Source organism: Taudactylus pleione, unplaced genomic scaffold (assembly GCF_031769625.1).
Source record: "Taudactylus pleione unplaced genomic scaffold, aTauple2 ptg000609l, whole genome shotgun sequence".
Taxonomy (NCBI): Eukaryota; Metazoa; Chordata; class Amphibia; order Anura; family Myobatrachidae; genus Taudactylus; species Taudactylus pleione.
Window position 1 is genome coordinate 12109203 of NW_028285011.1, and position 19235 is coordinate 12128437.

The window sequence follows — 19235 nt, forward strand, 5'->3', positions numbered from 1 at the left end:
AGCCCGATGGTCACGATTATCGCGACCATCGCCAGGCCGCTCGCAAAAGCTGTGGGTGGTCACCCACAGCTTAGCGAGCGGCCTGGAGGCCGAAAAAAATAAATAAATCTCCTCCCTGATTCAGAGCGAGCGCTCGCAAACAGCGAGCGCTCTGAATCAGGCCCTATATCCGCCCACCTCATCCTTCCTGAAATTTTGGGACTGTGAAAGATAATCTAAATATAATGGAAAAGGCTATGTGGAAGGGGTAGTGAGAGCTTTGGAGAGGGAAATGTGTTATGTGGAATGAATGTCACAAATGTTTACATGTTTATAAATTCATACATTCTGCAAAGCAGTACCTATTCCCATAGTTGCTATATAGTAATCGCCAAAAAAATGGTTGAGAACCCCTCATATAGAGAGTTGTTATTAATATAATGTTTTTTTTTTTAAGATATATGGCCCATCCAACTCTGATGTGTTTTTCTATGAAGGTGGTCTGTTACAGACCTTTATTATAGATTTATATCTGTAAAATACTACAGTATGAGGATCAAACAGTTTTTACCATCATTTGTTACTCTTCCTGAAAAGCATCTGTTATTGCTACTATATCACTCATTGCCCCAATTGTAGGACTAAAATAGACAGCTCTGTGATTAGGAGAAAAGACTGACGAGGTCTGACTAGTTTAAGTTTGCTGATGGTCTGCAAATAGCATAAGTATGGATGAACTTAGGAACTTAGTGATGCGTAGCCTTTCGCTAAGCTGTAATGCTACAGCTGTCCAGTAATTGTAAGTGGGTATTAATATGTACAGCTAATTATGAATATTACAAATATTAACCTATAGCCTAGTACTGGGGTCTCTAATTTTCAATTCCCCCTGTGTACAGAGACCCATAATAATTATGACTAAACCTTGCTCCCAGGTGTATTGGGGAAGTGTCATCGGGATACCTACTTACATCCTGAAGATTGAGGGCCCAATTCTGAGATTTCCGCAAATGCAATCACAACTGAGATCTCTCACGGATCGCAGTTGCAAAACTATGCTAATGTCTTCCAAAGCTTCCCCAAGCATAGGGCTTTCTTCTCATATCTGTCCAACGACAATGTAAACATTGGTAACATCGATGCATGTTGGGCAGCCAGGCAGCCTCTAAGTCAAGTTTGACCTGTCTCAAACACTGCTTCTCTCCTGACATGCTGAGAGCTCTCATACTCACAATAGAAAAACACATCAGAGTTGGATGGGCCATATATCTTAAAAAAAAAAAAAATTATATTAATAACAACTCTCTATATGAGGGGTTCTCAACCATTTTTTTGGCAATTACTGTGTGCAGGCCCATGGAACATCATTTAAATGGTCAGAGACATGCCCTTTTGTCACCGCACCCCTGATTGGTTGCTACTGTATGGTCAACTTGTCCTCTTTATAAGGTTTGATAAATCTCTACTATGGTCATGGTCAGTTATCTTTTTTGATGTAGTTCTCTAACAGACTTATTAGTGAGTGGTTGCAGCCAATAGGGTGGCTTAATTTCACTGGCATACAGTAATGCTGGGTACACACTGACAGATATATTTGCCGATCAATTGATCGGCTAATATATCTGCTACCCGTCAGCCAGTGTGTACCCACGATATGTCGGTGAATGTCATTGTTCACCGACATATCGCATTGGCTGTGTTGCACAGCCGATAGACAGAAATGTCTTGCAGACATATCTAGCGTTCACGCTAGGCTTCTATCGCGGGGTGCCCCACCCCGCCCCTTTTTTTAAAGTCAAAAGCGCCCTGCCCCTTTTTTAGCACCCCGGCGCCCTGCTGTCCTCTCAGTGACCTCTTACTGTATTCCCGCGCCCTGCCGCGCTGACAGACTGCTGAGCTGTCACAGCTCACATAGATGTCAGCTATCTCCGGCTGCCACTCGCTCACCCTCCGCGTGTATGGGCATCGCCGATTGGACGCTGTTGTGCCTGGTGAGAGACAGGAGGGCTGGGTTTGCCTCTCCCGCCGAAGAAAACCCAGCCCACCTGTCTGACTGAAATTATAAAAGGAGACGCCAGCGTGGACCTCACCCTTTTGGTGGCCATTTTAGGAACAGCTCCGCAGCGGCATGAGCAGTTTAGCTAAAGCTGCTGCTGCTTCATTCAACGGACCAGCCTAATTTTTCCTGGGGTAAATGATAACTTATGTAGGTATACAATAAAATTTAGTGCTGCCAGAATGAGCACTATTTTTACTATATAAAGTGCCTTGTGCTCCCTTATCTTTAATATGCTCCTTGTGCCCCCTTATGTTTAATGTGCCTTGTCCCCCCTTATTTTTAATATGTGCCTTGTCCCCCCTTATTTTTAATATGTGCCTTGTGACAAGGCACATATTAAAAATAAGGGGGGACAAGGCACATATTAAAAATAAGGAGGCACAAGGCACATATTTAAAATAAGAAGGCACATACTAAAGATAAGGGGGGAGAAGGCACATATTAAAAATAAGGGGGCACAAGGCACATATTTTTAATATGTACCTTGTGCCTCCTTATTTTAATATGTGCCTTGTGCCTCCTTATTTTTAATATGTGCCTTGTGCCCCCTTATCTTTAGTATGTGCCTTGTCCCCCCTTATTTTTAATATGTGCCTTGTGCCTCCTTATTTTTAATATGTGCCTTGTGCCTCCTTATTTTTAATGTGCCTGGTCCTCCCTTATTTTTAATATGTGCCTTGTGCCCCCTTATCTTTAGTATGTGCCTTGTCCCCCCTTATTTTTAACAAGGCACATATTAAAAATAAGGGGGGGACAAGGCACATATTAAAAATAAGGGGGGACAAGTTGTGCCTCCTTATTTTAATATGTGCCTTGTGCCTCCTTATTTTTAATATGTGCCTTGCGCCCCCTTATCTTTAGTATGTGCCTTGTCCCCCCTTATTTATAATATGTGCCTTGTCCCCCCTTATATTTAATATGTGCCTTGTCACCCCTTATCTTTAATATGTGCCTTGTGCCTCCTTATTTTAATATGTGCCTTGTGCCTTGTCACAAGGCACATATTAAAAAAAAGGGCTGACAAGGCACATATTAAAAATAAGGGGGGACAAGTTGCCCCCCCTTATTTTTAATATGTGCCTTGTGCCTCCTTATTTTTAATATGTGCCTTTTGCCTCCTTATTTTAATATGTGCCTTGTGCCTTCTTATTTTTAATATGTGCCTTTTGCCTCCTTATTTTAATATGTGCCTTGTGCCTCCTTATTTTTAATATGTGCCTTGTGCCTCCTTATTTTTAATGTGCCTTGTCCCCCCTTATCTTTAGTATGTGCCTTGTGCCTCCTTATTTTAATATGTGCCTTGTGCCTCCTTATTTTAATATGTGCCTTGTGCCTCCTTATTTTTAATATGTGCCTTGTGTCTCCTTATTTTTAATATATGCCTTGTGCCCCCTTATCTTTAGTATGTGCCTTGTCCCCCCTTATTTTTAATATGTGCCTTGTCACAAGGCACATATTAAAAATAAGGGGGGACCAGTTGTACCCCCTTATTTTTAATATGTGCCTTGTGCCTCCTTATTTTAATATGTGCCTTGTGCCTCCTTATTTTTAATATGTGCCTTGTGCACCCTTATCTTTAGTATGTGCCTTGTCCCCCCTTATTTATAATATGTGCCTTGTCACAAGGCACATATTAAAAATAAGGGGGGACAAGGCACATATTAAAAATAAGGGTGGACAACTTGTCCCCCCTTATTTTTAATATGTGCCTCGTACCCCTTATCTTTAATATGTGCCTTGTGCCTCCTTATTTTAATGTGCCTTGTGCCTCCTTATTTTTAATATGTGCCTTGTGCCTCCTTATTTTTAATATGTGCCTTGTGCCCCCTTATCTTTAGTATGTGCCTTGTCCCCCCTTATTTTTAATATGTGCCTTGTCCCCCCTTATTTTAATATGTGCCTGGTGTCTCCTTATTTTTAATATGTGCCTTGTGCCTCCTTATTTTTAATATGTGCCTTGTGCCTCCTTATTTTTAATATGTGCCTTTTGCCTCCTTATTTTTAATATGTGCCTTGTGCCACCTTATTTTTAATTTGTGCCTTGTCTATCTTTAGTATGTGCCTTGTGCCTCCTTATTTTAAATATGTGCCTTGTGCTTCCTTATTTTAAATATGTGCCTTGTGCCTCCTTATTTTTAATATGTGCCTTGTGCCCCCTTATTTTTAATATGTGCCTCGTCCTCCCTTATCTTTAATATGTGCCTTGTGCCTCCTTATTTTTAATATGTGCCTTGTGCCTCCTTATTTTTAATATGTGCCTTGTGCCTCCTAGTCCTTATTTTAAATATGTGCCTTGTGCCTCCTTATTTTAAATATGTGCCTTGTGCCTCCTTATTTTTAATATGTGCCTTGTGCCTCCTTATTTTTAAAATCTGCCTTGTGCACCCTTATTTTTAATGCCTTGTGCCTCCTTATTTTTAATTTTGTATAATTTAATTTTTATTTTTGGTTGCTATGGGCAACATCACTTCTAAAAACTCACTTCTAAATACTCTCACTTTAGTAAATTTACCCCCTAGGGTTAATCAAGAGCAAACTAAGGCCCTGATTCAGAGCCGGACGGTCTGACAGAGCGCATGCTCTGAATCAGGGCCGTCCTTCTTGATTTTTAGAGCGGCCTCCTGGCCGCTCGTATAGCTATGGCTGACCACCCACAGCTGTAGCGAGCGGCCAGGAAGATGGTCGCGATGGTCAAGATCATCGTGACCAACAGGCTTGCGACGAGACCCTTGTGGTAGGGTCTCGTTGCAGCAAGCCCAAGAGTGCTTTCGGCTCAAACAGATCCAAAAGATCTCCCACTGACATCACTTGTGATGTCAGTGGGGCCGGCCCCAGACGGTAGGCGCTCCCATGGGAACGCCTCCGTCTGGGCAGCCACGCCCCCGGCACGCCCACCAAAGGGGGCGTGCTGTCACTCAACATCGACAGCATGCCCCCTTTGGTACGAGACCAGGAGCGATTGTTTGCCCGTTGCTATCCGGGTCTCGCGCATGCGCTCGACGGAGCCGGCTCCGTCGTGCGCATGCGCACTGGGCCAACATCGACCCACTTGCGAGCGTTCAGTGCTCGCGAGCGGGTCTGTATCAGGCCCTAAATTTCTGGGTTGCTGGAGGCCAAACCGTAGTGCCAGTTTGGAAACCCATGCAAGGCATGGGGAGAATATATAAACTCCAGACATTAGGGCCAATATTCCAAAACTGTGCAGTGAATTAGTATGTAATGTTAACCATTACATCATCCATGCTCGCCAAATTACTTGATGATCGATACATAATGCTATTAATGATTTGATCAACTGTTATGTCAAGACAGCATGAAAATTTATGACATAACTAGTTTTTTAAATTTCTCTTATTTTTATTGCACCTTGTTTAGTCATGAAGGATTTATGAATTGTGGGCCAATAATGATTATGGTCAAAACTTCTGTATGTTATAATTGGAACACCTGGCCATAATCCTCTTTTAATCATACAATCTAAATTCTCATTTATTTGTTATTTTAAAGGTAATCATTTTATTTTTTAAATTTCTTTGTAGGTAAGATTTTTAAAATTGTTCATTGTGAAACAATCCTTTCACATAATCTTGTTGAGAGCAAAAGAACGCAGGCGTTTCTGCATACAAGTTTCTGAATGTGAGAATTACAACTCTGACTCCTCAGGCTTCACACCATAAGATCCAAAGCAGCGGCTCCTGGCTCCAACTACTTCTCTCCACAGCTGGGCTCCACACGGTCACCTCATCTTGCCTGAGGTGAGTACCAGGCGTGTACTGTGTCAGTGGTCAGTTGTTCTCAGGGTTAGTGGTCAGGGTGTGTTGAGCTTTTTTTTTTTTTTTTATTCTACACAAGACACAACTCCAGGCTCACCTGTACACCATCACGTTTACCAACCATTGAACTGGCACTTCCGTCCTTGCATCTTTGACTCCTGGCGCTCCTCAGGCTTCACACCATAAGATCCAAAGCAGCGGCTCCTGGCTCCAACTACCTCTCTCCACAGCTGGGCTCCACGCGGTCACCTCAACTCACCTAAGGTGAGTACCAGGCGTGTACTGTGTCAGTGGTCAGTTGTTCTCAGGGTGAGTGGTCAGGGTGTGTTGAGCTTTTTTTTATTATTCTACACAAGGCACAACTCCAGGCTCACCTGTACACCACCACGTTTACCAACCATAGAACTGGCACTTCCGTCCTTGCATCTCTGACTCCTGGCGCTCCTCAGGCTTCACACCATAAGATCCAAAGCAGCGTCTCCTGGCTCCAACTACTTCTCTCCACAGCTGGGTTCCACACGGTCACCTTATCTTGCCTAAGGTGAGTACGCATGTACTGTGAGTGATCAGTTGGGCTCAAAGTAAGTGGTCAGGGTGTTCTTAAATATTTCTTTTTATTCTAGAGAAGGCACAACTCCAAGCTCACCTGTACACCATCACGTTTACCAACCAATTGAACTGGCACTTCCGTCCTTGCATCTCTGACCTCCCGTGCTCCTAAGGCTTCACACCACAAGATCCAAATCATCTGCTCCTACTTTGTTCTACACCTCAACTTGCCTAAGGTGAGTACGCATGTACTGTGAGTGATCAGTTGGGCTCAGAGTAAGTGGTCAGGGTATGTTCTTAAATATTTCTTTTTATTCTAGAGAAGGCACAACTCCAAGCTCACCTGTACACCATCACGTTTACCAACCAATTGAACTGGCACTTCCGTCCTTGCATCTCTGACCTCCCTTGCTCCTAAGGCTTCACACCACAAGATCTAAATCATCTGCTCCTACTTTGTTTTACACCTCATCTTGCCTAAGGTGAGTACGCATGTACTGTGAGTGATCAGTTGGGCTCAGAGTAAGTGGTCAGGGTATGTTCTTAAATATTTATTTTTATTCTAGAGAAGGCACAACTCCAAGCTCACCTCTACACCATCACGTTTACCAACCATTGAACTGGTGCATCCGTCTTTGCATCTCTGACTCCTGGCGCTCCTCAGGCTTCACACCATAAGATCCAAAGCAGCGGCTCCTGGCTCCAACTACTTCTCTCCACAGCTGGGCTCCACACAGTCACCTCATCTTGCCTGAGGTGAGTACCAGGCGTGTACTGTGTCAGTGGTCAGTTGTTCTCAGGGTTAGTGGTCAGGGTGTATCCTAAAACTCTCTTCCCCATCTCCTTTACAGTAGAAAACATGCCTACTGTTAAAAGAAAACTTAAGGAACATCACAAAAAAATAAAGAAATAGGACGGAAATGTTTGAAAATAAGTCCTATATTTTCAGGAACAAAGGTAAGAACACAGATTTTCAACACTACTAAACTTACTATATTTTAAAAGCTCTGTAAATGATTTCATGCTGAAATCAGAAAATAAGTAATCAACATTAATATATTTATTAATGCAGAAAACAAATGCAGCAGAGCCAGATCCTCTACCCAGCACCTCTGCAAACGCAGATGATGAATTCATTTCCACATCAAATTCATTGACCACAGTAAACACAAATAGCAATCTGAATGATCCAATATTGATTTCATGTGAAATCAATGAAAATGAAGATAATATAGATCCAGATGTGCCTTCTCAATCCACAGTTTTATTGGCCAACTGTGAACAAAATTTAGAGAATGACTCTTTGGTTGAGCTATTAATAGAACGGTGCTCTTTTAGTGATGACACAGACACAATAAATGACCTTGTGGACAGCACTTCTCAAAAAAACAAAACATAAAGTTGGATACCAAAAAAAATGGAAAAGAACATTCCCATGGCTTCTTTGTAAGAAAAAATGGTGACAGAGAGAGTTTAATCTGCCAACTGTGCTCCAAACATCTAAGTAATGATAACAAATACCATTATTCATCCATGGAGATTTATTGTATGTGCACAGTAAGGCTTGACAAAATCAAGGGGCACTCTGTTTCTGAAATGCATAAAGTGGCAATGCAAACAGAAATGATCCCTTTAAGTGCAGAAGCCTCACAGAACCGAAAAAATAGACCAGAGTCTGAAGAATTTAAAGCTGTTGGTTATGCTATGAAGTGTCTGGAGTTTCTTATTGAACATAATATACAACATACAACTATTTTTAAACCATTTATTGATTTTTGCATTGAAGAGTTAAAATCTCCTGTTTTAGCTCCCCTTAAAAAAGCTAAAAATGCATTATACACAAGCTACCAAACAGTTAATGAATTTGTTAACTCAATGGCCAGTGTTCAAAAACAGCAAGTTATGCTGTCTTTACAGAAGAGTCCATCCTATTCAATAATGATTAATGAAACCATAGACGTCAGCAACAGAAAGCACTTGGCTACTGCTGCAAAATATATTAAAGATGGAGAAGTTACAGTGTCCTTTATTTGCGATACTGAAATTCCAGATGGAAAATCTGAAACTATTTTCAATGCTCTTTCACAGACTGTAGAAGAATGTGGAGGGTATGAGAAATTAGTTGGATTTGGAATTGATGGCACCAGTTCAATGGTTGGTAAGCGTGATGGTGTAGCTGCCAAAATAAAGACCAAAAACGATAAGTTATTTCAATCCATTGTCATAACCACCGTTTAGCTCTTGCAACTAAGAATACCTTTGAGTCTTTGGAACCATTTGTCAAAATGGACGAGGTATTAACCAGCATTTACAAATATTACAAATACAGCTCTGTCAGAAGCAATAGCTTGGCTGAAATACAAAAAGTATTTAGTAAATGCAAAGGTACCAAAATAAAAAAGGCGTGCCACACAAGATGGCTATCACATGAAAATGCAATTAATTCAATACGAATTAATTATCAATCTATCATTGTGGATTTAGAAAATCCGGTTGTAAGTGGACAGTCAAAGACTGCAACAGTTTTGAATGGTCCAAATGCAGAAGGACTTCTGAAACATTTAAAACATTTTCATTTTTTTCAACTTATTAATTTCCTGTGTGACGTCCTGAGCCTACTTTCTAAACTTGTGTTAATTTTTGAAAGACGAGATGTCGATCTAGCTACCATACATAGCAATGTTTCCACTACGCTTGCTGCTTTAAAAAATTTTAAACGGAAGCCTGGGGGTCAGTTTTGTCGGAACCTTGAAAATAATTCAAGAAAAATTGGAATTGAGGCTCCTATATCGGCACCAAACTGTAATTTTGAGGAGCATGCAAGATGTTTCATAAATCTCTTGGTTGAAAATATTTCTGAGAGGATGCAGAATGTTTCTACACTTAATTTGTTAAGTGTCTTAGATATGAGACATCTTAATACTGGAGAAGGTGTTGGATTTTATGGTGTGGCTGAGATGGCACTGCTTGCAGAATTGTATCACTTGGATGAAGACCTTTTATTATCAGAATGGGAAGATTTTAAGTCTGTGTTCCTGGAAAATGAAGACGACAATTCTGATGATGAAAGATTATCCATGGTCAACCTGTACAACACTTTGGAAAAATCTGATGACACAGTAGGAGTAGCATTTCCTCACATCCACAATCTTGTTGGAATTGGCTGTGTTCTTCCACTCTCAACTGTAGAAATAGAAAGGACTTTTTCACAAGTGAAGTTGATCTTAACTGATTACAGAAATCGTCTCAAGGTGGAAAATGTGAACAGTTTATTAGCCATAAAACTGAATGGCAAGGTAAACTTAAGAGAGTCTGTGAAGCACTGGATGAAAAAACAAAGAAGAATCTTTTCTTCTACCCAGTCAACGCTGGCCACCCACCACACTATATCACCAGAAACTCCTGCACTCTAGATACCCTGCTAAAAGAGAACACAGTGCATCTGACCTGACCCACCCAAGCTACAAGGAGCCCAGCCTGTGGAGACTGCCATTTTCATGTTTACACTGGTGAGTATTGAGACAAAAAGTGGGGGAAAATTGCTAGATGGAGGATGTATGGCCCGAAACATGTCCTGAAATCATGTTATCAGAGACCTTTTTGCACTTGCTTCTTGGTTCTTCAAAGCACACCTTCATTTTATATGGAAGAATTATGAACAAAAGGACAAGATCTTCTCAAAAGAATAAGCTGTGCTTTGAGGAACTGTGAATTGAGTACAAAAGGACTTTGGTTACATGCACTGAGTTTATGTATGTTTCTCTTTTTCAGTTTTTGCGTAACATTGCCCCTAAAAGGGAAATAATGCCAGTGACACGGACATATCCAGCTGACCCTGGATAAAGAGTTGGACCCTTCTGTGGTCATCATCTTGCAAATCTGCACTCTCCCTGCTAAAAGTGAACACAGTGCATCTGACCTGACCCACCCAAGCTACAAGGAGCCCAGCCTGTGGAGACTGCCATTTTCATCTTTAAAGTGGTGAGTATTGAGACTAAAGTGGGGGGAAATTGCTAAATGGAGATGTATGGCCCTAAATATGTCCTTAATCATGTTATCAGAGTCCTTTTTGCACTTGCTTCTTGGTTCTTCAAAGCACACCTTCATTTTATGTGGAAGAATTATGAACAAAAAGGACAAGATCTTCTCAAAAGAATAAGCTGTGCTTTGAGGAACTGTGAATTGAGTACAAAAGGACTTTGGTTACATGCACTGAGTTTATGTATGTTTCTCTTTTTCAGTTTTTGCGTAACGCTGCCCCTAAAAGGGAAATAATGCCAGTGACACGGACATATCCAGCTGACCCTGGATAAAGAGTTGGACCCTTCTGTGGTCATCATCTTGCAAATCTGCACTCTCCCTGCTAAAAGTGAACACAGTGCATCTGACCTGACCCACCCAAGCTACAAGGAGCCCAGCCTGTGGAGACTGCCATTTTCATCTTTAAAGTGGTGAGTATTGAGACTAAAGTGGGGGGAAATTGCTAAATGGAGATGTATGGCCCTAAATATGTCCTTAATCATGTTATCAGAGTCCTTTTTGCACTTGCTTCTTGGTTCTTCAAAGCACACCTTCATTTTATGTGGAAGAATTATGAACAAAAAGGACAAGATCTTCTCAAAAGAATAAGCTGTGCTTTGAGGAACTGTGAATTGAGTACAAAAGGACTCTGGTAATATGCATTGAGTTTATGTATGTTTCTCTTTTTCAGCTTTTGCGTTGCCCCTACAAGGGAAATAATGCCAGTGACACGGACACATCCAGCTGACCCTGGATAAAGAGTTGGACCCTTCTGTGATAAACAGCTATCACTTCATCTGCACTACAGATCCCATGCTGCAACATACTGTAGGACATTAGATGAGCAGCACAAACTATATGGAGATGGTGCTATTGCTTGATATTGTAGAAAATTGTTAGTGGTACAGTAAGTAAAACGACATTGGTATTTAAATCTCTAAATTATATACTTTTATTATTGTATGCAAGTCTTCACTTTCAAATACATGTGTGCTTTAAAATCATTGAGCATTAAAAACAAAAGGATTGTAAGAATAAGCATCCGGGTGTCTTTGTACACATTTGGTATGTCAACACTTTCTGCTTAAGCATTATATAGAAAACTTTACCTTTGTCATTTAAAAAGTGCCCTCCAGACTGAAAAATGTGCCCTCCTCGGTAGTCTGCACCCTGCCCTAAAAAAATCCTAGAGTGAACACTACATATCTGTTCATCGGTAGGTGTCCGCCTGTACACACACAGCGGCAGCCACGGGGAGGGGGGTGGGACACGCCCCCACCTGCCGTGACATGCCCCCGACACGCCCCCACCTGCCTGACACGCCCTCACCTGCCGGGACCCACAGTCAGACACAGATGATGGCCGTTCAGTGTGTATGAACGACCATCATCTGCAGATATATCTGTATAGTGTGTACCAATATTTGGACCTCTTTAAGATCCTGAAGCGTAAAAATTGTCTTGGGTATTCTGGCTGTTCTGATAGGAGTACAAAGTATAATTTATTTATAACCAAGTTTTGACATTGAGTTCTACAAGTGAGACCTCAGGACCTTATTTGGATTACCCTGGATTATTCTACAATTCAAATGAAATAAGCAGGAAAGATAATTCTATCCTACATACAGAATCTTTATTCTTTTCATTAAAAATTACTGTATGTGCAAAAGCCCAGAATATTCCTTTATTGGTTCGCACCACCCTTAAATTGCTAAAAAGCTTCAGCAACCAACCCTAAGATTAATTTTGTTCTGGGCGTGATTATGATTTCCTTCTGCTGGCCTGTAGCATAGTGGTTGCTGAGCACTAGCGCTTTATATAAAATGGGTGATTTAAGGGTGCATTGTTCCTTTTTGCTTATTTATTCAAATAAAGGAACTGGGAGAAAAAAGCAAAGATTTACATTTTGCAGAGGATAGTATGATTATTATTTATCATTAATTTAAATATTAGCAAAATAATATACCTCTATAATATATTTCAACAATGTAACAATAATAGTAAAATACTAATTATAGTTTTACACCGAGAATGTGTCAGGATGTGCCGTGCGTTGCTAAAGGACTCGATTTTATTTTACAAAGCTGGCTAGTGCAACTTAAAGCCGTAATAAAAATTTATAAACTATATTTTGTTTAGCATCTAAAAGTAAATAATAACTACAATACATGTTTTATTCATATGTCAGAAACATGATTCTTGAACATAATTATATAAATAAAAAATTATGTGAATATAATTTCAATACAACACATTGATAAGCCTGTATAAGTATTCAAATGTAATAGCTTCTTCAAAGGTGAATTTATTTTACAATATTATCAAAACACATTATGTCAATCAGAAGTTAATGTTATATTTTATAATACTTTGCTCTCCAATCAAGGTCAAGATATACTGACCAAAACAGCAGCAATGGGAGGTACAGTATGTATCATATGTGAAGAACTTACCAAGTTTAGCATAGGAAGCGAGAATAATCCAAAGTGTGATTTCATAGGGGATCTGTACCAGGTCATAGTCCACAGTAAAGGCATGTATTCTTGCATCGCTTTCTGAATTTCCCTTTCCCGGGGTGTCAGTTGTCAGCTCTGAGCTTCCACTTGTGCTCTTAATAACCATCAGAATTGTTACAAAAATACTGAGTTCCATATTTACATTTTTCGTTTGGCAACACTTATTCTGTATTATGATAAAAATCTATTTCTCTTTCCAGATATACAAATTTATGAGTCACCCATAAAATATTATTCTGTAAAAAAAAATGTAGCATTTAAATACAAGTATATACACAAAAAGTATTGTCAAAGTCTGCCCCACAGAATACTGGAAATCAAGTGTTCCTGTTTGTGGAATAAGTCACCTGGTCAGAGTATTTGCCTAAGATACCAATCATTTTTCTCCAAATGAAAAGCCTAAGTCTCCAGCAATTTCCTCCCACAACATGCCCACTTGTTACTTGCAGTAAGTCTACAACTGTGAAACCTGATACACATGTACACTGACATCAGTACAAGTGCACCATGCACAGGTGTGGTTTGTGCAGACATAAGCTTTGCCAGTCATTGTGTGCAGATAACAAGATTGCCACCTTGTGAAAAGTCATATAAACTACTATTTCATATGGAAACATGAGTATTATACAAATTGTTGATGCTTTATTAATTCTTTACTCAAGTTTTCAGATGTTTCACTTTTAACCCCTGCTGAGGTTTTTCTCACTCCTGTGCTGAGCCCATCTTTCAACATTCCCCCTCGTCACACGCCAACATCAATGTCACCTTATTATGCAGTACCCACAGAGATGATTGCATTTTCAAGAAATATAGTCAGTTTGATTCGTCTAAAGTGGTAAATAAAATATTATCAAAGTAGTCACAAAATGTTTTGCTTTTTTAATTTACATTTCAATAACCTAAAGATCACAGGTTATTACCAGACAATAATTTATAAGCGCCCATTAAGTTGATGGAAGGAACCCAATTCCCAAATGTGCATGCCCCTGAATTCATGGTAGTCTAGTTGGTGGAGATTTTCTCACATCGATGGACCACGATTTTTCTTTAGAGTAGGATATATATCCGGCTAGTCACAATGATCACCATGAAATTATTGCTATGAGGGCACCTAGTTTGTCTATAAATATGTGGGCACCCTCATTTGACAATTATGAGAGAGATAAAGGTACTTAAAGCCCATCCAATCTCATTTTTCTGATTTGTTGTTTTTAGAGTGAATTCCTGCTTTTTTACCAGGCTGTCAGCGAGTCCCTACAAGTCTGGTGGACAAATTAAATATATATATTTTTGTACAGGTGCCCCTCGGATGACTAATGTCACTCGTATTCCTTTAACCACTTAACTGGCTAATATTTTTTCCAAAATGTCCTTAAAATTGTTGATTTTTAAAAAAAAATATTATATAATGAAACTAATAGATATATAATCCTGATTTAAATAAAAACAAACAAAAAACTTGACTGTATGCTTTAATATATTTACACACATATACAGTACATACATTATATATACAGATATGTCCTTTTATACTGTGGATTCAGTCAAGCCAAATTCCACTCTCAGCATGCCAGGTCTGCACAGAGGGCCTGATTCAGACTTGGGAATAGAGAGAGACATCTCTCTCAACTGATCATCTAGGGTCATGGGTGTTCAACCTTTGGCCCTCCAGCTGCTGTGGAACTACAGATCCCACGATGCCCTGCCACAGTTTCTGCATGCTGTTATATCAAAACGGTGGCAGGGCATGCTGGGTTATGTAGTTCCACAGCAGCTGGAGGGCCAAAGGTTGAAGACCCATGGGTGAAACCAAGCTGCACTGCAGGTGGGGCAGATTTAAAATATGCAGAGAGATTTAGATTTGGGAGGAGTGTTTCCAATCTGACATCTAAATTGTAGAGTAATAATAAAGCTTTGCAGTATTTGTGGGCTACATCCAAAAGCAGCCAGTATTTACCCCTCATGTAAAAAAAAAATGTATGTATTTACACCCCTTGCATTGCAATATGGTTTGTTCAGGTTCACAGTCGAGAGAGATATCTCTCTCTATTCCCAAGTCTGAATCAGGCCCAAAGTTTCTTATTCACTGAAAATGTGCGTGTTGCTCATAAATAACTGTGAGTGAAAGCATTGTACAGCTAGTATACATAGACCACTGGGTTTGCAATATTTGTACATCTGTGTGAGTCTGAATGTGCCGCAGCTTTTCCTCACTCCAAGTTCCGTGGTGCTTCATCTGCAGCTTTGTTTGTGTGTAAAACCAGTACCTCTGGTATACTGTGGGTGGCTATTTGCTTAGTCTGCAATTCGACTAAGATGCAAAATGTATAATATATATAAATGCAACTGTAGACCAGCACTTCATCAATCAAGTCAAATACCTGGGTGCACATCCAGAAATGCCATAAGGCATCACATCCATACATAATATAGAAGACAGCACTCCATGGATTTCCAAAGCAATGACTCACAGACCGCTGTTACTCCAACTCTTTGGATGATTGAATTACATCCTTTTTCAATGATCATGTTCCTTAAAGAAAGATGTAATTAAATAATTTCAAATATTGGAGTAACAGCGGCCTGTGAGTCATTGATTTGGAAATCCATGGAGCGCTGCCTTTTAAATTTTATATATATACTGTGTGTGTGTGTATATATATAATCAATCCAGTAAGCTGCACTCTCATAACAGAGTGTGTAATCAGGGGTGCTCCAATAGAGACAATCAAGTCCAGGATACATGTAGAAAATAATGGGCACTCACCATTCAGTGGACGATACTTTTTTAATTTCTCATGAATATTATATACACATTATTGCAGACCAATAGCTATCATTCAGTCCAGCTAAAGACAAGACTTCCATTCTCACTTTTTCTTCAGAAGAATTTCCAACAATGGTGATCTGGACAGATGAACATTATGTTTAAGTAATTTCTCAAGATCGGCTATCTATTGTCTGATCTAATGGCTGCTAAGCATAAGGTATTATTTATCTCTAGGAACAATACTTTACCAAATCGGTCCAGAAATAGTGTTGACTAATTAAATGGCTTTTGTAACCCACTATACCGCTGCCAGCACATGCATTACACAATTGGCTCAAAAATTGCTGCCGATTATTAATCTGTGACGGTACCATTCAATCATTAAAAAATGCAACGTTGATACCCTGCTACAAACAGCTAGCAAGCGGCCGCTCGTTGCAGACGATGTTCGCTAATGTGCGCATGCGTGTAGTTCGTAGTGTGCGTACACAAACTAGTACGAGCGAGTGGATTTTGCACGCTAGCCCTGCAAAGACAGCCATGTGGAATGAGTGACAGGAGAGGCCATTTGTGGGTGGTAACAGGGGCAGGGCAGTGGTAACGGGGGAGTGGAGTTGCCGACGTAGGCATGACAGAGTGTTTCAACGCTGTTTCTGGAGCGTGCATATTTAACAGGCAGCATCATAATACACATCACCTGGTTGAAAACTACACTGAAGTGCTCGCAGTGCTTGCGGTAGGGTACAGTCAACCGCAAGCGCTGCGGTCAGATCCGATGGAACCCGATGTACCTATGGTTGTATATACTTCCTGGAGATGACGTACGCTAGTGGGTGGCTAAAGACAGGATGGTGGGCATCTGTAAACACAAAGTTATCGCTCGCCAAGACATAGTGGGCGTGCTTATTCCTTGCCGAGCGAGCGGCTGCCTTGCCGTCACTTACCAAAATTTCCATACACTGGGAGCGAGCGGTCGCATCTAGCGAGCGGGTCTGAATCAGGCCCTGAATTTGCAACTTTTCACTCGCACCTCCCTGAGGGTTAGAGATGGAACTGAAAATCTTTATTTTAAGGTTAAAATGTCGGGACTCTGTGCTGAACCCCTTGGTCACCCCCCCATATGACTAATTAGGCAATTGGAAGTTTCCAGTCCAATAATTACATGTAATTTTTTTGGGTAAAAAAAAATGTCCTCTAATTACCCCCAAATCAACTTTTTCATTAGTTTAGGCACCCCAAATTTAATTACAATAATTTTTTAGTTGAAAAATAATTGTTTTTATAATTTTTTTTTATTTTTCAAGGTGCCCTCAAAGTACCCCAAAATCACCCTTTTTCCTATGTTTTTTGCATTTTTCGTTTAATTCGTTTGAGATTAAACCAAAAAAGTTTGTTTTTGATAATTTTCTTGCATTTAAAAAAAAAAACCACAAATCAGCCATTTGACACCATTTAAAAACCTACAGTACCTTCCTAATGCCCACAAACAGCCTTCTATATGGTCCTGCTAACGAAATTATCCATTTTGGGGGGGTTCAGGATGTTCTCCCCACTTTTTCACGCACTTCTCTCAAATCTCATTTGGCAGTCAATTCACACCCCTCCACTGTGAGTAGTGGGAATAGGCATTTTTAATTGGATTGGAGAATTCTCGGGAACGCGCTTCGCTGCGAGGTGTGCGAGTTTCAAGAAACAAACTCGCTACTCGCAATTCGCACCTAATTGGATTGAGCCCTATGCGTAAATGGTAATATCAGTGTCTTCCTATTGTCAGGGCCATTTCTAGGGGTGGGTAAGTCGTGTAGGGGCCAATGGGGGTGCAGGGTGCAAAACTGGGGTGTAACCATGTAAGGTAGTAATTTTCTTTGAGGCCACGTGCAAAGGTACTGTCTTTTTGAAAAATAACCGGGGGGGGGGGGGGAGGGACATTTTGACTGTTCGCACTGGGAGCCATATTGTCTAGAAACTGCCCTACCTGGAGTCCATCTCACTGCAACTCCACACAGAAGGGCTACTGCCGCACCTGATAGTGAGCCAGCTGCACCATGGCAGCGCTGGTCTCTACTTCTTCCTGCTGTCTCTTGAAGGTCCCCTCCCAGAGCACTGGCTCTTCCACTCAGCCTAATCACTCAGGCAGCTGTGCTGCTATAAAATAACTGACTCCTCTAACTGCTGCCAACAGTCAGTGGGGTTCAGTGGCAAACGCAGGATTCCTAGAGGGGGGTTTCCAAATGCTGGATTTTAGAGTGCGTATGGCCAGTCCATGAATAGGGCATAATTATCACTTAACCAGCTTTAATATGCGACATACAAAGTGTATTGTGAGTCATAACTCGAGCATATACAGGACCAGTGATCACAGTAAGCCATTAGATGCAGCAGTAGGGCCATCCTGCCTGAGCTGAGTGTTTTTATTTCAGATGTGGGCACCATTTCAGAGCATGGGGGCAAGTCCGGGAGTCTGGAGGAGCAGCAGAAGAACTTAGCACTGCCCTGGACATACAGTATATGTACTTATTGGTCTCATCATGCACTGGATAGTGTAGTATTATATGGTATTAATAATTAAGCCTATTGATGGTCTATACATAGCAGTGTACCCCTAACAGTGCATGTTTTCCAGATCTAATTGGCGCACAGGTGTATTTATTACTGGCTGACATATGTTAAAAGATCCACAGATGGTGCTAACTATTTCATTTGTGATAGTGAGAAGAACATGCAGCACTAGTAACATTTTAAGTTACTATTTCTAATGTGGGCTGGGGAGGGGGGTTTCCAGGCAACCGGAAACCCCCCTGCGTTTGCCTATGGGGTTAGACTTTTATATCCATCTGGGCTGCAGGGAGATGTATTAACTGGTGTTTTGTGTAATGTCGGTAACTGTACATGTTATGTGCTGCAATTACCATTTCCCTGCATGTAGTAATGCAGGGAAGTAATCAGAATAACAGGGGCATCCCTGTCATTATCTGCACTGCTATTCCTAGATAGGGCACCAGTCTGGTGTAGCAATATATTAATGGTCAGTGGCACTGATCATTCCGACAACTGCAGCTATAGTATCAGCTGTTGTTGCTGCACTACAGCACTGTCCCTGGCTGCCGGAATAGCCTGTGCTTCCAAAAAAACAATACTTTTTTTTTAATAACGCCACGGGTGTTGCCGGGGATTTCTGACCGGCACATGCGCAGATTCACTGCAAGCACTAGTCAGATGCTGAAAGTGGGAAAGTGCAAATCATGAGAGAGATGTGTTAACACTCTCCCTCTGCGCCAAAAGTTTTTGGAATACATGCCATCAGTAATTGGCCCTGTGTTGCCTCAATAATGGACGAAACAGGGCTATGCAGTTACCGAATGTTAGGAACTTTTTTATACATCTCCCCCTGAGTTCCCGGTTTCCTCCTTCACTTAGCCTGCGGGCTCCACCATAGCTGCAGCAGGGGGGAAAAAAAGGGGGGGGGGAGAGACTAGCATATGTGCTCCTATACATATGTTAATATGACAGCTCTGAGACTACTGTGGAATAACATGAAAAGCACGTTCCCAGAGGCTACACTTTGCCTGC

The 19235-nt window shown here is 40.9% G+C and overlaps 1 protein-coding gene and 1 pseudogene across 1 annotated transcript in view; one reads left to right on the forward strand and one right to left on the reverse strand.

Moving 5' to 3' along the window:
- Window positions 1-13031, reverse strand: part of SLC9A4 (solute carrier family 9 member A4) — a 110475-nt gene extending 97444 nt beyond the window's left edge. Inside the window, exon 1 of the mRNA XM_088454066.1 lies at window positions 12833-13031. Within this exon, the coding sequence (XP_088310192.1) occupies window positions 12833-13031 (199 nt within the window). The remainder of the gene's footprint in view (window positions 1-12832) is intronic.
- LOC148480639 (zinc finger protein 862-like) lies at window positions 7220-9811 on the forward strand (annotated as a pseudogene).
- Window positions 13032-19235: the final 6204 nt, after the last annotated feature.